Source organism: Ambystoma mexicanum, chromosome 6p, assembly GCF_040938575.1.
Source record: "Ambystoma mexicanum isolate Mex_15411 chromosome 6p, UKY_AmexF1_1, whole genome shotgun sequence".
NCBI classification, from domain to species: Eukaryota; Metazoa; Chordata; class Amphibia; order Caudata; family Ambystomatidae; genus Ambystoma; species Ambystoma mexicanum.
The window spans coordinates 823,379,459-823,399,110 of record NC_090935.1 but is presented as its reverse complement, the minus strand read 5'-3'; the positions used below and the strand labels follow the sequence as shown (position 1 = coordinate 823,399,110).

Below are 19,652 nucleotides of genomic sequence, written 5' to 3'. Positions count from 1 at the left end.
CAACCCCAGCACAACTATCCCCCCAAGGAAACAATCTAAAAACCTAAAGCTGCTGTGTAGCACGTACGACACAGCGGCAACGAGACGGGGGGAGACCAGTCGAGACCCTCCCGCCCAGGAGTGGCAGGCAATGGGGGAAGAATACAATGACTAAAGAGGACATGCAAAATTGCTTAGAAGAATTCCAGAGCCAATTTCTACTCTCCTTCCAGGAACAATTCTAAATGTTGAAGAGGACATGAAACAATCTTTTACAGGAGGTAAAGATAGACACTACGAACCTTGAGGAAAGAACCGACACATTGGAAAAAGTAGTGCAACATATAGAGGACGACACCTACAATTTGGACGAGGCACTAGAACATCGATCTCGCCTATCCAGCAACCTGGAACTCCAATGTGAGGATTTCGAAAACAGATTAAGGAGATCCAATATTAGAATTAAAAACCTACCGGAATCGGTGGATGACAAACACCCAGCCAAGACAGTCCTCCAACTATTCTCTGAGTTACTGGCAGGGGACTCGGAAACCCCAGCCCAGGTCAACCGACTGCACCGCTTAGGCCCAATAAGATCAGCCGAACTACGGTCACGCTAAGGGACATGCTTGCTGCAGTAACATTGAACGCCCAAAAAGAGCAAATCCTGCGAAAGGAGAGAACAACGGGACCACTGAGAGTGAACAGGCAAGAAGTACAACTATACCAGGACCTTGCACAATCCATGCTCAAGAAGAGAAGAAGAATGGGTCCAACTGTCCAGCACTTAACGACCAACCAAGTAAGATACAAATGGACGTTCCCGTTCGTGCTCCTTTTTACATGGGAGGGGCGGCTACACAGGATCACAACATGCGAGGAAGGGGAACAAATCCTGCACATACACCAGGAAGACGATGACGACCAAGAACAAGCATGGGGGTGAACAGAAGGCCGAGGAATCCTGGAGGGCAGGAAGACAGTGGTTAAAAGGAGTCGAGGAGGAAGGCGAAAATGAAGGGCACTCAAGTCCTAAGACCACACAAGTAAGAATACAGAGGTAGCCACACCAAGACAATGTGGTGGGACTCACCCGGATTCATACACTCTGGGGCCCAGAGGACGACCAAGGACGATTTTGGAATCCCACGTGGGGTTTAGGATCCCCCACAAGTTAAATCTGAGGTTGTTTGGGGGCCAGGCGCGAGGGACAATTAGTCTGTGCGCTCCTAGGAACCTGGCCCCTCCTCAGGGGGTAAGGGAGGGGAGGGGAGGGGAGAGTACAGGGGGTATTGGGTGTGGAAAAAGGGGACGGGGATATGGAGGGCGGGAGGGGATAAGGGGAGAAGGAGCTGGTGGTGGGGTCTCAGGGCTACAAGAACTAGACTTTTGGGATATGGCTAGCGGGAACACAAAATCGGTGAAAATCTTAACATATAATGTCTGGGAGATGAACACTCCGATTAAGAGGAAAACATTGGAACAGCAGGCCTGGAGAATGAAAGTTGACATCCTGATGTATCTAGAAACACATTAAGAAAGCAGACAGGAGCCAAGTTAAAATCAGAGGGGCATCACAAGTATACCAAGCGAATGCAGTGGAAAAGAGAGCGGGAGTCCTAATCGCCCTACAAACAGGCTAAACGCACGCGTCGGGAACTCCCTATCAGACAAGGAGGGGCGCTATCTCTCCCTCAACGTTGAGATAGGAGGAAAGCACCCGACACTAGCCTCGATTTATGCCCCCGACATGCGGCAACTCAACTTTATAAAAGGGGCACTGGCGACCTTTGAGCGATTCGCCACAGGGGAAATTATACTAGGGTAGACCTAAACCTAGCGTGGGACCCCAGACTAGATATAAGCTCAAAGTCACAATCGGGGACAAATTCCCCCTCAAAAGTCCTGAAAAAGACATTCAAAACATTAGCACTCCATGACTTATGGCGCGCCACAAGAGGGGAAACGCAGGGCGTAACCCACTTTTCACATGTTCACAACTGCCAGTCAAGAATAGACTACATCTGGGCAACCACTGACTTAGTGGGAAAGGTGGGCAATATTGAATTAGAACTAATCGCCCTTTCAGATTACGCCCCGATAACAGCAACATTTAACATTCACACTTCGCGGGGAGGGATCTGGACATGGAAATTCCCAACATACATACTAAAAGACAGCCTTGTAGTGGAAACAATAAACGACAAGATCGAACATTACTTTTCCAATAATGACACAGGTGTAACCCCACAGGACATTGTTTGGGACTCTTTCAAAGCGGTATTATGGGGCGACCTAATAGCCATAAAAGCACAAAGACAAACATCGAAACAGATGGGAGGATGAACTAGAGGGGTAACTAAAAGGACTACAAAATTAGGTAACAAACAACCCCAGTATGAAAGTGAAGCTAGCCCTGAAACTCATACAAGGCCAACTGGGAATGATACAAAGCAAAAAAGCAGAAATATCGCACCTACGACTAAAACAAATACTACATCAGCACCAATAAGGCTGACAAACTACTGGCAAGACAGCTATGTGAAAAGGGGCTGAAGACAGTGATACTGAAATTAAAAGACAAATATGGCCAAATAAAGACATCCAACGAGGAGATGGGGAAAATACTAAGGAACTATTACCAGACCCTATACAAATCAGATGAACCAAGGGAAGATAGCCAGAAGGAATACTTAGAGAACCTCATTCTCGCCCAGATCTCTAACGGCGACAAGATGATATTAGACAGGGACATACAGGTTGAGGAAGTCCTCAGTGCAATCAAAAAAATCCCTAGAAACAGAGCACCGGGCCCAGACCGATACCCAAATATTTTCTAGAAGAAATACCAAGCTGTGCTAGCCCCAAAACTAACCAACCTGTTCAACAGCTTCAAGATAAAAGGGAACATAACCAGCTCAATGAACAAAGCTAAACTGGTGGTTTTACCCAAACAGAGAAAGGACCCATCACTCCCGGTGTCATACCACATGACTGCTCCCGACACTCATAGGCCCGGACCAATCGGGTTTCATGCCCACGAGACAAACCACAGACAACACTCGCAGGGTGAGCCACCTAATCAAGAAAGCAGAACAAACCCACACCCAAGCCATCCTCGTGTCCCAAGACGCAGAGAAAGCTTTTCACAGGGTGGAGTGGACACAACTCTTCCACCATGGAATGCATGGGATTTGGGGATAATTATCTGCAATGATCAAGGCCAATTACAACTCACCTTAGTTCTGGATAGCCCTGAATGGAACCCTGTCGAAAGAGGTACCCTTGAGTAGAGGCACCAAACATGGATGTCCACTTTCACCCTTACTATACGCCATATTCTTGGAGCCGCTACAGATTCGGATTCGAGAAACCCAACAGGTGAAGGGGATAGTGATGGGGGGGACGAGCATAAAACTATGGCCTTTGCGGACGATATGCTGATAGCACTGACGACCCCAGAACACTCACTGCCGGTGCTAATAAATGAACTAGACCAATTTGGCTCCATCTCCGGCTTAAAAATAAACAAACAAAAATCAGAAGTATGAAACTTAATCGAAGACCTCTGTTGGGGGAGAGGTGGCCATTTTCGCATAAACCTGCCCATGCTCCCTAGACCCCCACCCCGTCAGGCCATGGTGCACAGGTCCCTTGCCCCTCTACTCTCTGATATAAACATGCATCTGGCCCCTCGCAGTGACTATTCCAGGACACCCACCATAGCCTTAATCCTATGCACCAATATATCCTCCCCAAAACTAACACATGTCCATCTGTGTCATGAGGCATCAGGTAGATCAAAACCCACGGGGGAAGACACCTGGGTCTGGGGTACCATGTTTTACGAACCCCTGAGAACAGGGGTTGGAACGCCAATATATCTGTCAGTGGTTTCTGAAAGCACCCCCATTCATGCAATGACTTTTATGTTTGCCATTTGTTTTATGCAATCAGTTTCTGTTGTTTAGCTTAGATAGACTGCATTGTAGCGCCTCTCTGCCCTGACCTTCACTGTGGCGATGAGCCCAGCTGACCACATGCACTCTGACTGACGAAGAGACGGCAACCAATGGAACCAAGGCATCACATATGGAGCTGGGATTAGTATACGTACCTAGCCAATCAATTTTGTTAGTTTGTTACCTATACTTGATGTCATTCATGACACTTGGTGCCTTTTTAATGTGCTGCCCGTGTATCTGTTGGCAGAGCGCTCTCGGGCAGCAGATTTCTTTGCATGCAATTGATCTTATATAAATTTATTTTACTCTCAATTCATCTCCTGGTCTCATTCCCTTGAGGGGTGTGTCCATTATTTGGTCTCGGATATTACATGCTTTGTTGGGTGTGTGCCTTCACCCTGCGATAGTAAACAGGCTGGCCGTAGCTACACGATTGAACAACGCCGCAGAAGGGTTCACATACCTAGGGATCAAACTAACGTCCTCAATTGGACGGATGTATAATGCCAACTATCCGAAACTCCTGGCAAACCTAAAATCAGACCTAGCAAAGTGGAAATCCCATCAGCGTCTCATTTTGGGGGAGACTAACCGTTATAAAAATGTCAGTTTAATCGAAGCTACTTTACTATTTCCAAACACTGCCAGTAAAGATTCAGAGATCGTTCTTCAGGTCACTGAATAAATTAGTGAGTACCTTCATGTGGAAACACAAGCCCAAACTGGGTGCAGGCAGCATGCTGCAAGATAAGAGACAATGTACAGGGGTCAAACTATGTCATACCAAGAATGCAAGCAGACACTCAGGATAACAGCCAGAGAGGAAGTTAAATATATTTAACTAAAGCACTGGATTACCTCCCCACCCCCATTAATGAAGCAGCCACAAGACGGCTAACACCGTTCGAGACCTACATGACAACAGACACAGGTTCTAAAAAGATAGTCTCTAATCTCTACAAATTCCTGAACGACCAAGGGGAAGAAATACGATGGCACTATATGAAATGCTGGGAAAGAACATTGGGCGAACCCATCACGGGGAAACAATGGGAACACGTATGGAGCATAATTCCCAAACTAACAGGCTCGATACAGGTGAGAGAGATGTGGCAGAAAGTTAATACTACAATATCACTACACCCCAGAGAGACTCAACGCAATGTACCCGTCCACCTTTGACACATGCAGGCGAGGATGCCCCACGAAGGGGGACTGGAGGCATATCTGGTGGAGCTGCCCAAACCTCCAGCAGTTCTGGGGGGAAGTGAAATCCCAAGTAGACAAAATGATGCAGGGAACCGACCAACTTCGGGATAGGGTATGGATGGTGCGAATGTGGGAACCAGGTCAGGCATCTCACATGAAAATGCAAAAGAGGGGTGTGATGATCTTTTGTTTTTTTCAAATTCTTTTTATTAGATTTTGTTAAACAAAGGACAAACTACAACATGAGTACACAATGACATTAGGAGTCCTGTCTTCAAGGACGCAGTAATTAGCAAGACATAACATAGCATTTGGCGGTGTGTGACACTGCGGGGAAAGAGGATTTGCACCACCCACTGGGTGGGCGCACTGGGTACTTAGGCTCTCCCTTGTTCCTGGTTTCAATGTTTTTATTCTTCCCACTTCCCCCATATTTTCTGGAACTTTTGGGGGGACCCCCTTGCGTTATAAATCTGTCTTTCTAGGGAGGCGCATCTGTCCATTTCATTGGACCATGGATCTATGTTTATCTTATCTCCCGAGCCCCAGGTGGCTGCCGTTAGTCTCTTACCCGCTCCAAATGCCACCCCCAGAAATGTCCTTTTGTGTTTGTTGAGGTTGGTTTTGCCACCGATTCCCCACAGGATAAGTTTGGGGTCCTTCGGGATTGTGGTGCCCAGTATTCTAGAGAGGTGTAGTAAGCATGCTGTCCAAAACTCCTGCAGCGCCCCACATTCCCAGAGCATGTGGTAGAAGGTGCCCTCCGCCCTTTTGCATCGGCGACATTCTGTATAGGCCTCTTCCCCCACAGCTGGCTATTTGCATTCTGGAGTAGTAGGACCTGTGTAGAATTCGCAGCTGTAGCAGCCTGAGTTTAGCGTCAATGCCTATTTCCCTTATAGACATCAGAGCCTCCACCCATTCCTCTGCCTCCAGTGTCCCCAGGTCTTGTTCCCATTTAGCCTTGAGGTTGGAGAGGTCCCCCGAACCAAATGAGTTAATTGCCTGGTAAAGGGTGGAGGTTACCTTGAGAGGAATACGGTGTGGGAGTACATTTTTTTTTTTTCTCGAGGGGAGAGCAGGTGGGTATGTCGGCAAGATTCAGGAATTGGGTGTTGATGGCGTGTGTGAGTTGGAGGTATCTAAAGCGGTCCATGGGTAACAACCCATGTTTCATTTGCAGAGTTTCGAATTCTATCAATTGCCCCTCATGAACGATGTCTGCCAGTGTGGATATTCCTTTTCTCTCCCAGGATTCAAAGTGGCCCATTTTTTGGATTTCGGGGAGGTGTCTATTGCGCCAGAGGGGTTTAATCAAGGTTGGTCTGCCTTCCCCGCCGATGTACCTGTGTATTTCCTTCCAGACTCGATGGATGTGAAGGGACCCGCTTGGTGTATCGCTTAGGTTCTTTTTTTCATCATATAGTATGTGCAGAGGGGGAAGGGGAGTCGGTGTCCCTAGTTTCGACCCGGGTATGTGGGAGCATTGGGTCCCCATGTAGCCACCTCATTTGCCACTCCTCCCTGTGCAGCCCAATAGTATGTACGGATGTTGGGCAGTCTGATGCCCCCCTCCCACACCGAGCGGTGAAGCGTTATTTATGCAATGCGCGGCTGATTCCCTCCCAAGAGTAATGTACGGAAGGGGCCTGTCGATGTCTGCAAATGTTGTGGCCGGGATGGAGTGGGGCGTTTTGGAGGACGTACAGGAATCTCAGGAGCGCCAGCATCTTAAACAGTGCCGCCCTCCCGAGTAGTGAAAGTGGGAGGGAGTGCCAGTGGGTGACGTTCTCAAATCTTTGCATTATCGGGCGCAGGTTCAGTTTGAGGAAGTCTTCCTGTGTCATGCTAATCCATATACCCAGGTAGGTGAAGCCCAGTACCGAAACAGAGTATGGGCAGGGTTCTGGGATTGCTTCATCCCCCCTTGCACCGGAAAGTAAATTGTTTTGTGTGTGTTAACCCGGAGTCCCCCGAAGTGTTGGTATTCCTCCAGGGTTCTGGTCATGATCAGGCAGGAGGTTTTGGGATTACTCAGATATAACAGGAGATCATCCGCGTACAGATAGACGCGTTCCTCCCCTCCCCTTGGCCAGGCAAATCCTGCCCATTGTGTGTCTGTTTGTAGCCGGATCGCAAGAGGTTCAATGGCCAGGGGAAATAGTAGGGGCGAGAAGGGGCAGCCCTGCCTGCTGCCCCTACGCAGCGGAAATGTTCTGGATGTCTTCCCGTTGATTCTTACAGATGCCTCGGGGAGGGTGTAGAGAAGCTTGACCAATGACATGAAATGTTGCCCGAAGCCCATGCGCTCCATTATGGCCCACAGGTGTCCCACCCTACTGAATCAAAGGCCTTTTCAAAGTCAAAGTCAACCGCAAGGAGGGCCAACCGAGATGGGATTTCGTCTGCCCGATTTATGGCGATCTATACTCTACGGAGGTTCATTCATGTGGACTTGCCTGGCATAAATCCGCACAGATCTGGGTGAATTAGAGATCCGATCACCCCAAACAGTTTATTTGCCAGGACTCTAGCTAGTATTTTTGCCTCTTAATTTATTAAGGAAATGGGCCTGTACGAGGTACAGTGCTCCGGGAGTTTCCCTGCTTTGGGGATCACCACTATGGTCGTTTTCCAGAGGTCTGGAGGGGAGGTTGCCCTGTTCCCTGCTGTGGAGGAACATGCTGTTCATGTGCTTTGTTGTCCTTCCGCTCAGTCTTTTCCACAATTCTAACGGGAATCCGTTGGGGCCAGGGGTATTCCCTGTCTGTAATTGTGAGAGGGCTTCCCTTACCTCATCTTTAGTGATGACTGCGTCTAGCTGTTCCGACTGTGGTTCTCTGAAGTGGGGGATAGTGATCAAGTCTAAGAAGTATGAGGTGTATGTTAGGGGTTCTTGTACTGGTGGGGAGTATAATTCTCTGTAGTATTTTGCAAAGGCCTCCGCGATCTCAGAATCGCCCATTAACATTTCCCCATTCGGGGTTTGGATGGCCCGTACTTGCCATTTACTCTGCTTCCTTCACTCTAGCAGGCCTGTGTCTTGGTTGCTTTGTCCCCCGCTCTTATATCTGACTACAGATCTGCCACTGGGCAGTTCGGGCATTATCTAGGGCCCTGTCTTTCAAGATTTCTTGGGCTGTCACTAAGGCGTCATGTGCATCATGGGTCCCCTCCTCGAGCAGTTGCTCCTCCCGCCTGGTCCCTGGGCCTCTGCTTCGGTGATTGCCTCGTTGTGCCGTTTGTGGTGAGCAGCCACCAAGGATATTGCTTCCCCACTTATAACTGTCTTATATGCTTCCCACCTTATTATTGGGCAGTCCACTGCTTCTTCATTTAGGTCAAAGTATTCTGAATCTTATTCGAGAGCCCTTCCAGTATTTCGGGTATCCCCAGATAATAGGCGTTCAGACGCCAAGTGGGCGTCTGTGTACTAAACCCTTGAATTTAACCTGCAGGGGGGAGTGGTCGGAAATCCCTCTTGCCAGGAATTCTATGGATGATAGTCGGTGGGCCATGCTCTTCGGAGTGAACATGTAATCGAGTCTGGATAGGGACCGATGTGCATTGGAGTACAACGAGTAACCCCTGTCCGATGGGTGGGTTGCCCTCCATGTGTCGGATAGCCCCATTGCTTGGTCGGGGTATCCACCGCCCTATTGCCCACGTGTGTTATGTCCCGAGCTTTCTCCATGACTTCATTAAAGTCCCCCCCTATTGCCCACGAATCTGCTTGTTCTTCCAGCATTATGGCTTTGTCAGTGTGGGAGGTGCATACACCGCTATGAGGCCCCCGGTCTCTTCCCGCAGTTCCCAAAGTACCATCACGAACCTGTCCCGAGGGTCCGCTTTCACCTTTCTTGTCTTGAATGGAATTATTTTATGTAAAAGGATCATGACTCCCCTGGAACCTCTGGAAATCCCAGCAAGATATGTGTGCGGGTAGTTAGATTTCCTGAATAGCCCACTGTTGTTACCTATCAGGTTGGTTTCTGTTATGAATGCGATGTCTGGGGAGTGGCAGTTGAGGTATTGGAGTACCAGTTCTCGCTTTATACCTGACCCCAAGCCGTTCACATTCCAGGTTAGCAGCGATGTTTGTTTCTGCTGTGCTATGTCCGCGTGTCTCCTATTTTGGGGTTGTTCGGGAGGATGTGTTGTAACTCCTGAATCCCCATCGCGTCCCCCGCCATGAGGTACCCCGGTGCCCGCCTGTTTCTCTCAGTGTGATCGGTTTTGTGTACTACATATGCAAACCCTAGAGCCCCAAACTGTGAACCATAAGCTGTTTTTATTTCACTGACCTTTGTTACTGTTACTTTTGTCGTTAGGCCGTTCCCCTCAACCCCTGAAACCCCCAAACTCCCCCCACCCTGCACTTCCCCCCAACTAGAAGCACCTGTTCCCCTAACCATTCAAACTATCAAAGGGAAAAACCCAACTCAGAGGGGGGCGGGAAGGGGTCAGGAGGACCGCCTACCCCAACTCGTGTGGCTTGGAATGACCACAGAATGTAAATGAAAGAACCCCTGGGGGGGTGGGGGTTGTTCTCTTTCTCAACATCCCATCCGGGGCTGCCAAATTTGGAGGTCCCTTCCTGCTTCTTTTATGGGTCTCTCAGTGTTCCACCCGATTTGAAGTGGGTCCCATTTTGACCGAAGGTCTGGCTTTCCCTGCCTCCCCGCATGCTGGGGTGGTTTGCCCAGGGGGTTGGTCATCGCCTCCTTCGTCTTTGCGAGGTGTGCTTCCACTCGGTCTGTCAGGGCGTGGGGTAGGGAGGCCCTGTGTTTCCAACCACTCCCAGGCTTCTCGGGGGTTATAAAACACATGAACCATGCTGTTGTGGTACAATTTGAAGGTTGCCGGGAAGAAAAGTGCGTATTTGATGCCCAGTGACGTCAGTTTCTTTTTAATAGAGTCTTAGGATTGCTGCGACTTCTGGACCTCCCTCGTGTAGTCGGGGAAGAATCCAATCCGGTTGCCGTTATAAGTGATCGGGCCAGTCGCCCTTGTCATATGTAGTAGTGTGTCCCGATCTCTATAGTTCATTAGTCTTGCGATCACTGTTCGCGGGGGGGGGGTGCAGGGACTGGTCTGCCCGTCGGAACCCTGTGCGCTCTTTCTATTAAGAAAAATTTGTAGAGTTTCTTGGGAGCCATCAGGTCTGTTTGCCAGTCTTCCAGGAAGAGTTCCATGGAGGGTCCCTCCTCTTTTGGGAGGGGGGAGAGGGGAGTATGCAAAGGTTGTTACGGCGGGACCTTCCCTCACTGTCTTCGGCTCTGTTCTCCAGCGTAGTGATTTTCCACTCCACTTGTTCCAGGCGGTCACCAGGTTTTGACATTTTTTTTTTTAACAACTTTATTTTTGGATCAAAGGCATCCAGGAACAACCAAACAGTACTAATGTTCAGAACTACTCTCATTTTCAAACCTTTCTAAACTCTGCAAGTCTCTTTGCCTTCGAGTGTTTTCATCTAACAGCCCCTTCACCCCCCTCCCCCTAACCCCTCCCCCCACCAGCGTAATTTGAAATGTTTATATTGAAATCGGGACAGACTCTCTTTAACATATAACACACACTTTTAGAACAACAATGCAATCAGAATCATCAAACAGCATCCTCGAGATTAACCCCCCCCCAAACCCAAGAGAACAGTCTAAGACAGAAGAAAGAAAAGAAGAACAGGCAACAGAGTAAAAGAGTCCTAGCTGGGTCCCCCTCCCTCCCACCCCAAGATCTGGAGTCACAGGCTATCGTAGAAGCAATCCAAGCTGCCTTGCAACACTTGTAGCATCACCAAAGAGCCTGACCACTAACATCATGGCGTACCAAGCACCCCCCTAATCTGCTGGACGTTCCCCAAGAACTCCAAAAAGGGCAGCCACTCCATATCTAGGTGTGAGTGGGATTCCATGACCAACGCAGTTAGGCTCTCCATGTCATACATTTCTTTGGCCTTACCTAGCCAGTCAGATTGAGTGGGGGGGGGGGGGGAGGGCTAGCCTTCCATTTAATAGTGAGACACACCCTTGCGGCCAGAAGCAGGTTCCTTGCCATGTGAGGGCGGACCCTATAGTGGCCATCAATATGCTCCACCCCAAACAACACTAAAATAGGGGAGAGAGGCCTGTGTATACCTTCTATCAGTCGAATCCACCCCAGGACTTCTTTTCAGAACGTTTGCATGCAGGGGCAGCTCCACCACTGGTGCCAGTATGTGGCAATCTGAGAACAGCCCCCTTCCAACAGTAAGGGGAGGCATTGGGAAACATCTTCGCCAGACGCTAGGGTGTGAGGTGCCACTACATGAGGAGTCTGCAATTGTGCACCTTATATTGCATGGCTATGGAAGACTTCCATGTCGCCCTATGTATGGTTTCCCAACCCTCTTGATTCTCAACCCATCCCAACTCTGCCTCCCACTTCGCCTTACATCTGGGCGGTGGTAAGTGTCCCCTCCCCAGGAGAGCCCTATACACCTTAGTGATCAGACCCTTAGTGCCACTATGGGTGTCCAGGACTACTTCAAACTCCGTGAGCCAGTGTTGCAATTTGCCCTTCCATTTCTTGTCTGTAAGAACACCCTTAAGCTGTAGATATGGGAGGGGGGCCAATAGCCAGCCCCTGCAGGGCCTCCTCCAGATCAGTCTTAGACATGAAAACCCCTTCCCTCCACATTTGACCCACCCTAACCAAACCCTGTTCGTATTGTGGCTGAAAGCGGATAGGGTCGATTATTGCATCTCCAATCGGGGGGCCTAAATGCAGCTAAGCGGTGAGGGCCAGGTAGTAACCCCGATCATACCTGGGTTCTCAGCTCTCCAAATTGCCCACATGACCTTCAGGACAGGGTGTTCACGAATCCTGCGCGGCATGGACTGATATGGGACCCACAACCACTCGCTCAGAGAGACAGGAGCGAACATTTTCAAGGCGCACCCATTGCTTGCACACGGTTTCCCTGATATGGTCAACTAAGACCCGAAGCTGGGCTGCCCTATAACATTCCGCCAAGTCAGGGTAGGCGAGGCCTCCCGACTCTATCAGAGAATGAGCATACTATAAGCAATTCGGGGTCGTTTCCTGTTCCATAGGAAGGCCAGGAGTGCACTTTTGACTGTCGCTAGGAAAGAGTCAGGGAGCAATACAGGGAGCGACTGAAATAAAAACAGGAGGCGCGGAAGCACATTCATTTTAATGGAGGTGAACCTCCCAGCACACAACAAAAGTTTACCCCACTGCCCTAGGTCCGCCTAGCCCTATACAAGTCGTCCAGCCGTTTGATATTCGTGACCCCCAAGTAGCGGATACTGCTTTGAGCTGTTTTGAGGCCCCACTGTGCCGGGGCTCCATCCGATCCACTGGAGAACTCCGCCAGAGGGAGGGCCACGGTTTTGTCTCGGTTAATGCGGAACCCGGACCGGACACCATGTAGCTCAATTCGTTCTAACAAAGCCGGAACGGACTCATCAGGGTACGTAACATATGCCAAGACATCATCTGCAAATAGCGCCAATTTTTATATTCTTTTGAACCTCGAATGAGCCCTTTTATTCTGCAGTCATTCCGTATGCTTTGGGCCAACGGCTCCATCGTTAAAATAAAGACCAAAGGTGAGAGGGGGCAACCCTGCCGGGTGCCACGGCTCAGAGCAAACTGGGACAACCCCACCCTGTTAACTACAACCCTGGTTCGAGTTTCCCTATAAAGGGCCAGTGCACCCCTAACCCAGTCTGCGCCCAGGCCCACCTGCTGCAACACCCTCTCCATGCACTGCCATTCAACACGGTCAAATGCCTTTTCGGCATCGACCGAAATCAATGTGGGGTTGGCCCGAGGATGCCATCAAGTCCATCGTCTTCCGAATGTTGTCCGCCCCCTGTTTCCACCTGACATACCCCACCTGGTCGCTATGGATGAGCAGAGGGAGCACTAGGTTAAGCCTACTTGCTAGAATGCTGGCATAAACCTCAACATCTAAGTTGAGCAGGGAAATCGGCCTATACTACTTGCAGAGCCGCTTGTCCCTGCCTTCTTTGTGGATCACAATTATTCTGGCTTCCGTGAAGGAGGCCGGTGCCACCCCCAGGGCCATGATGTTACTATATAGACGGGCAAGAAATGGGGAAAGCGCACCCTTCATTCTCTTGAGAAATCCTGGGGTGAATCCGTCGGCCCCGGGTGCCGATCCCGCCTTCAAGTGTGAGATAGCCCCGTCCACCTCCTGCGCCGTGATAGGTGCATTCAGCCTTTCCCGGTCTGCATCTGGGAACGGTGGAAACCGAACGCTGAGCAGGGGGGCCACAGCGTCATCCTGCTCGGGCACAGTCTCAGAAGTATATAGCCGCTGATAGTACTCTGCAAAGCAGGCGGTAATGGCCGAGGGGTCTATCACCATGGCTCCCGAGGGGGAAAGCACCTTGGGGACCGCTCTATCTGCTCGCAGAGTCTAGCCACCAAAAGTGTATGGGCTTTATCCCCTTTTTCGAAGTATCCTTGCTTTACATATCATAAATGGGTAAGTGCTTTCTCTTGCCACACTGACTTTAGTTCCTGTCTCAAACTCCTGATGGCTTAATGGGATGAATAATGGGTCTGTCACCCATGGAAAATAGTTCCTCTTAGAAATGTGGCCCCAGTGTTCTGAGACACCGACCTGCAACAACCATCACCAATCAGTACATGGTTAACAGCCGAAACACCACAGTACCAGGGACAGGATCCCTACAACCCTCACCATCAGGTGGACAGGAGATACCACCACGCCACACCTAAGGACAGAAGCCCGCACATGCTGTGAGGGCTATCCCTGAAGAAAAAGTTATTGAGGCCACACATTAAATGGCATGAAAATAATAGAAAGTTTCCACACGAAATAGTGGTTTACGTGAAGTGTTTTTGTGTGTGAAAAACCATGTATTAACTAACACTTCAGGTTGAATTGCGAATAACAAACCAGCTTTCCCTGATTGTGCTTCTGTAAGCTGAAGAATGTGACATACTTATCTTTGGCTGAAGACAATACAAGATTAAACCCAGTTGCACAAGAAAAGGAAGGTGTTTCTTTAATATAAGATGCATATTTAACTGTGACGAGGAGAAATAGAAGTGAGGAGCCGGATGTGCTGGAGAAGCCCCTCGACATTGCGCTGGCTAGAGACAGAGTACAAGCTAGTCACGGAAGCCATGACCTGGAGCGGGGAGAGGGAGAGAGAAAGAACACGAGTAAGAGACGCCAGAGAACAGGCGTATTCAGATGCGAGAAGAGTCTCGGGTCGACCGAGAGAGGAACAAGCGGCCCAGTGGTGGCATGGCCTCAAGCTAGAAGTGGTGACCAGGTCACCCCAGGAACAACGCCAATACTGGCAGTACTAGAAGCGTGGGTCATTCCAATCAGCAAGTAGAACCAGTATGAACCAGGAGTCCTACGCCGACCTAAGAACGTGAAGCTGAGAACCAAAGAGTGAAAACCGCCCTGAGTGAGAGCCGAGCCCAACCACCGGCCCATTGCAAGAGATAGGTACCTAGGGGACCGGGAGAAGCACGAGGCCTACAGGATATCATTATCAATCAACAAAAACTCACCCTAGTCACAAGAATGAGAAAGCAGGGCTAAAATAATGTGATGGGAGTTGGAGGTAAATAACAAGTTAATGTAAGAGGCTGGAACCTCGGCCTAGTACCCAGGACGAGTTATCAAATAAGCAACAACGTCAACCAAGAAGTGAAAAGCCTACAAGAGAGGGGCTGTACCCAGACAAGCTGTTATATAATAGATATAAGACACTTATGATAATGAGAGTTTAGAAACAGTGAAGGGAAACCCTGTTCAAGTATCCTGAAGGGGATTCCTGGAAGGAAACTACAAGTAACAATCCGACTATCAAGAAATAGTACCATGGAGGACATTCTAAAAAGGGGGCCACAGAAAGTACAAGAGAGAAAAGTGTTCTTGAGGAACTACAAGAATTGATCCCAGAGGCGTATCCCATGAGAGGTGTCCTAATTCAAGAGACATTGAATGAACTGAAGGAGAGGCTAGGCGAAGACAAATCATTCTCTTGGTCTATATTAAGTTTGTTCAAGTTAGTGGCAGGGCCAGATAGGGTAGTTTGGACAGAGGACATTTTCTTTTTGACTTCTTAACAACGGACAAGCACCTTTAGTTCCTTTAGATTGGGAGGACATTCTCTCCAATGAAAGGGAAATTTAGGCCATCTACTTATAATTTACATTAAAAGAATCAGAACTATGTTTTCCGAGTGTCCGGCTCCTTTATCCGACCTGCCACAGCACATCCATACATTTACATATGACAAATGTGGGTACTGCTGTGTAAGAATGGTTTCAGTTTCATCCTTGTGGGCCGGACATTCCAATAGTATGCCAAAAAGGGAAAGGATGCAGGATTATTTGGCTTACAAATATGAGCAGCAATTACATGAGGATGGGTAATGTATTAACTTACCTGTCCTGTATATGATACTGCAAGTTCAAGTCATTGATCACAAATGGATTCCTGAGTTTAGCATATGCAACAGCTTTGTCCAATGGAAATCCTAAAAAAACAAATTTTAAAAAAGGTTGCTTTTTTTTTAATATATCCAAAATGCCAATGATTCAATTTGCAAGTCAAATTTATTTTAGCCAAAAACACTGTTCATAAAACATACCAGTTTATTTAAAATATACACACATACAGAATACAGTACTACACGTTTATAAAGATTAAAAAGGAACTGCTACAGAAAATAAATACAAATAAAACCGATGGTAAAAAAAAGATTAGCTACAGGGCAAAAGACAAATATGAGGCTATACCACACAGCGTGTGGCTGTTATACACCAGAAAGTAAAGTGCTCCTGTGTTTTAGTGCAAGTCAAAGAGAGGAGCGCCCAGTTTAGCACAGGGGTTTCAGCTTTTAGCAAGTAGAACACATTGTGACATTGGGTAAAGCTTAGATTTTGTAAAATTGGTAGTAAAGTCCAACTCCTGAAGGAATGAGAACAAGGACAAAAAATACAAAGTGGATTAAATCCTCCACTGGAGCAAGGCTAAATTAAAAATATTTTTTTAGATGAGCCACCCCATCTCACGTGCAGAAAATCAAATCTAGACCTAGTGATCAGCACACAGTCAAATTTAAATTTACTCAATATCAAAAAGGGCTGTGTGTTGATAAGACTAGGGATTACATGTTGCTGAACGGCTGGTTTCTTTAGTTCTCAATATTCACGCTCCACAGTATAATGGCTGGACAGTTGCAGCTTTTGTTTACAAGTCCAAAAAGTGGTATAAAAATAGTCTTGCCTCATTTATTTGCAATATTTTTTGTGTGTGTTTTAGTTCATTGAACTTTTCACAAATGTATACAAATACATATAATACAAAATTCCAATACGTGTCGTAAATGGCACCAATGGCAATTTACAAAATTTACAATGGCAATTTACAACTCTTCCCATTTGTATTTTAAGTTTAAACTTTCAGTTTTCTTACTAAGGCAATAAAAGATATTTTAATATACATTATTTATCCTTACCTAAAATGTCTTTCTCAAATCTATACCACACCTGAATGAGAGCAATAGCCCTTCTTAAACTACGTCCTCCCATTCCATTTAACCAAAATAGGTCTTTGGATATTTCATGAAAACCTTCTGCCCAATCTTTATACCATCTAAAATATTACATCTCCTGACAACCAGTTAGCACATGCCTTATGGTTTCAATTTCGTTTGTTTTTTTTTTACACATTCTACATGTTCTTTTTTCTTTGGCAATCTTTCGCCAAACACATGTATTAGCCAATACCGTTATCTATTAATTCGTATTAACATGAATAATTTTGGTTCCGGAAATTGGTATATATATTTTTGAGGATACATATATCTGAAATACAATTTGCAGTTGTTTTGCAGGGATTTTAATTTACCTACATGATGATCCTGATTTTGTGTCCAAACCCAGGCAATATAACGTTTTTTTAAGGATGCCCTTGATGCCCAAAGCCATCAGCCCATGGAGGAGTGCAAGCTATCTCTCTGAAGTATTCTTTGTTCTTTAGTTTGAATACAGTTAGGCTCTTACATTCTCCATCTAACATTTCTCTCTTTATTTACAATACGATGTTCTCTGAATCTGCATGCATTATATTTAAAAACATCAGTCCTCTTCATTTTTATATGGGTGCTCAATGATGTTAATCCAAGTTCAATGCAAATTGCTTGTCTAGGTGTGGCAGTGGACAATCCCAGGATTCTACGCCATCTTTATCCCTCTGGACCATCTGCCCACTTATCTAAGTTCAAATACATACATTCCATAGCATATTCAACCACAGCCACCAATTGTTGGCGGTATGGTGTTACTACACCTATCGAACTGTATCCCAGGTTATTTGGTACACATTTTTTTAGCATAGTCATTAAGGCTATTGCTTAGATGCATCGGTGGGACAACATATTCTGCTAATTTCGTTTCACCCCTATTTCACATAACAGGTATTTATAAGCTTCCACCTTTTCCGTCTATTCTTCGTTAACCGCCATACCTTTTTTTATTACCCTAGTATGTCCAAAACTCATCATCTTTGTTTGTTCCAAATTTATCTGTAAATCATTTCTTGTAGCGTACTTCATTTTTTGGCACTCTTTTTCAAGCCTACATATGTGGTATCAAAAATAGTGAGATCATCTGCATAGGCGAGATATGTCATTCTTACACTTGCCATCTAAGGAGCACAGGTGTCCCCACCAACCATCGCCATGAACAGATTAAACAAAATTGATAGCAAGGGGCACCGCTGTTTCACTCCTCTTGTTGTTTCAATAGGGACAGTCATATCTCCAAAGCCACCAAGTCTCACCTGTACCTTAGTTCCCTGATGTAGTAGTTGGCATGCATATAGCAGATGGGCACGCACTCATCGTTTTCCACTTTTCCCATAATTTGTCTATTTATGGTATTGAAGGCACTAGCAAACTCTATGTATAGGATGTGTAGGGGGGAGGTGCATCTTCTAGGGTAGCCTGATGTATTAAGTAATGTACTATGCATATATTGTATAAACATGAAACTCCCTTTTGAAAACCAAGTTGGAACTTAATGTGTTCTCCTTGAGAATCAACTTTTCTATTTCCCTAAGGACTCAGCCCGCAAATATTTTTTCTGTTCCATCTAGTAGGGATAGGAGGCGATAGTTACTGGGATTATATCTTGTACACTGCTTATGAATAGGTACTAGGTAGGATAATGTCCAACATCTGGCTATTTGTTCTGTCTCTGTTACTCAAATATATGTTTAATGATATTGGCCCAATTCTTCAGATTTTTTAACATTACAAGATTACATACTCCATCCGAGCCTGGAGCTCTAGAACTTTTTCCTTTTTTAATTAAAAATAGAATGTCATCATATGGAATGTTCATATGCAACCTTCCTTTTTCCATTTTTGCGAGTTCTTGAGTTGCCCTAAATTTCTCTAGGACATACATTTCCCATTGTTGTGCCGGTATCACGTTTAAAGGAATAGTGAGCTCAAAATGTGTATTGTCCCGATTGTTCGGGCAAGTCATTATAAGCATACAGTGATCGTAAAAAATGTTCCCATGCATCTTACCTTAGTTTTCCTCACTTTTACAAATGTGAAAACCATATGTTGAGCGCAGCCATCTTGTGCTAATCTTCCCCGTGGATCGATCGCCCTAAATTCAAGTGCGCTGGCGTCAATAAATCAAAACACCCATCCTTAAAGCTGACATCACTAGACACGTTCGGCCCATTCCACAATGCCAATGCACGTCTCGTTTCAACTTTCTCTGTCTGCAAGTTAATGACGTGTCTACATGGAAATGGCAGGATGCCGCTTTCCTCAAGAAGTATAAACAGACCCTTTCTGATCAGGCAACACTCTAGTTTCTTAGTCAACAGTTTCACTGTATTTAGTTTAGATCCCCCGTCGCTCGTTTCTGCTTGGTTGAGCTATCTTACTAGTATGAAGCCCCTGCGAACCGTTACTTACAGTAGCAGAAATTATTTCACTTGTTACTTTCATTTTGGTTAAATCTTTGTCATACAATGCCAACAATACAGCCCTACCAGTACGAGCCTGAGTATTCTGAGGAGGAACTAAAGGAAAGAGAAGGCTGCCGAAACGATGGGGAATCGGACAATAGTTGGCAAGATCAATCACCTGAGCATGAGCCGCAGCCGAGCGCATGGGAGACGTTTCAACGTGGTGTACCTGCAATTGTTGAGAGGTCATGCCAACCGAGAAATATAGGCCTGGGTACTCGAGGCCACCTTTTTCATAGGGTAGGGTCAGAACGTTCTATAATATTCTGGCCTGTTTACTGGCCCATTTAAGGCAAATCATCAGTTTATTAAGACGGACCAGAAGCTAGACAGGGGCCACGTTGGAGCATTATTAAACATATATAACAATTTCGGAAGGATCACCATTTTAGCCATAGATATTCGGGCCGCCTGTGACAATG

General features: G+C 46.8%; 1 protein-coding gene across 1 annotated transcript in view; it reads right to left on the bottom strand.

The window, feature by feature from the left end:
• Positions 1-19,652, bottom strand: part of PPIP5K2 (diphosphoinositol pentakisphosphate kinase 2) — a 2,362,281-nt gene that overhangs the window by 1,945,847 nt on the left and 396,782 nt on the right. The window contains exon 5 of the mRNA XM_069625464.1: positions 15,622-15,712. Within this exon, the coding sequence (XP_069481565.1) occupies positions 15,622-15,712 (91 nt within the window). The remainder of the gene's footprint in view (positions 1-15,621; positions 15,713-19,652) is intronic.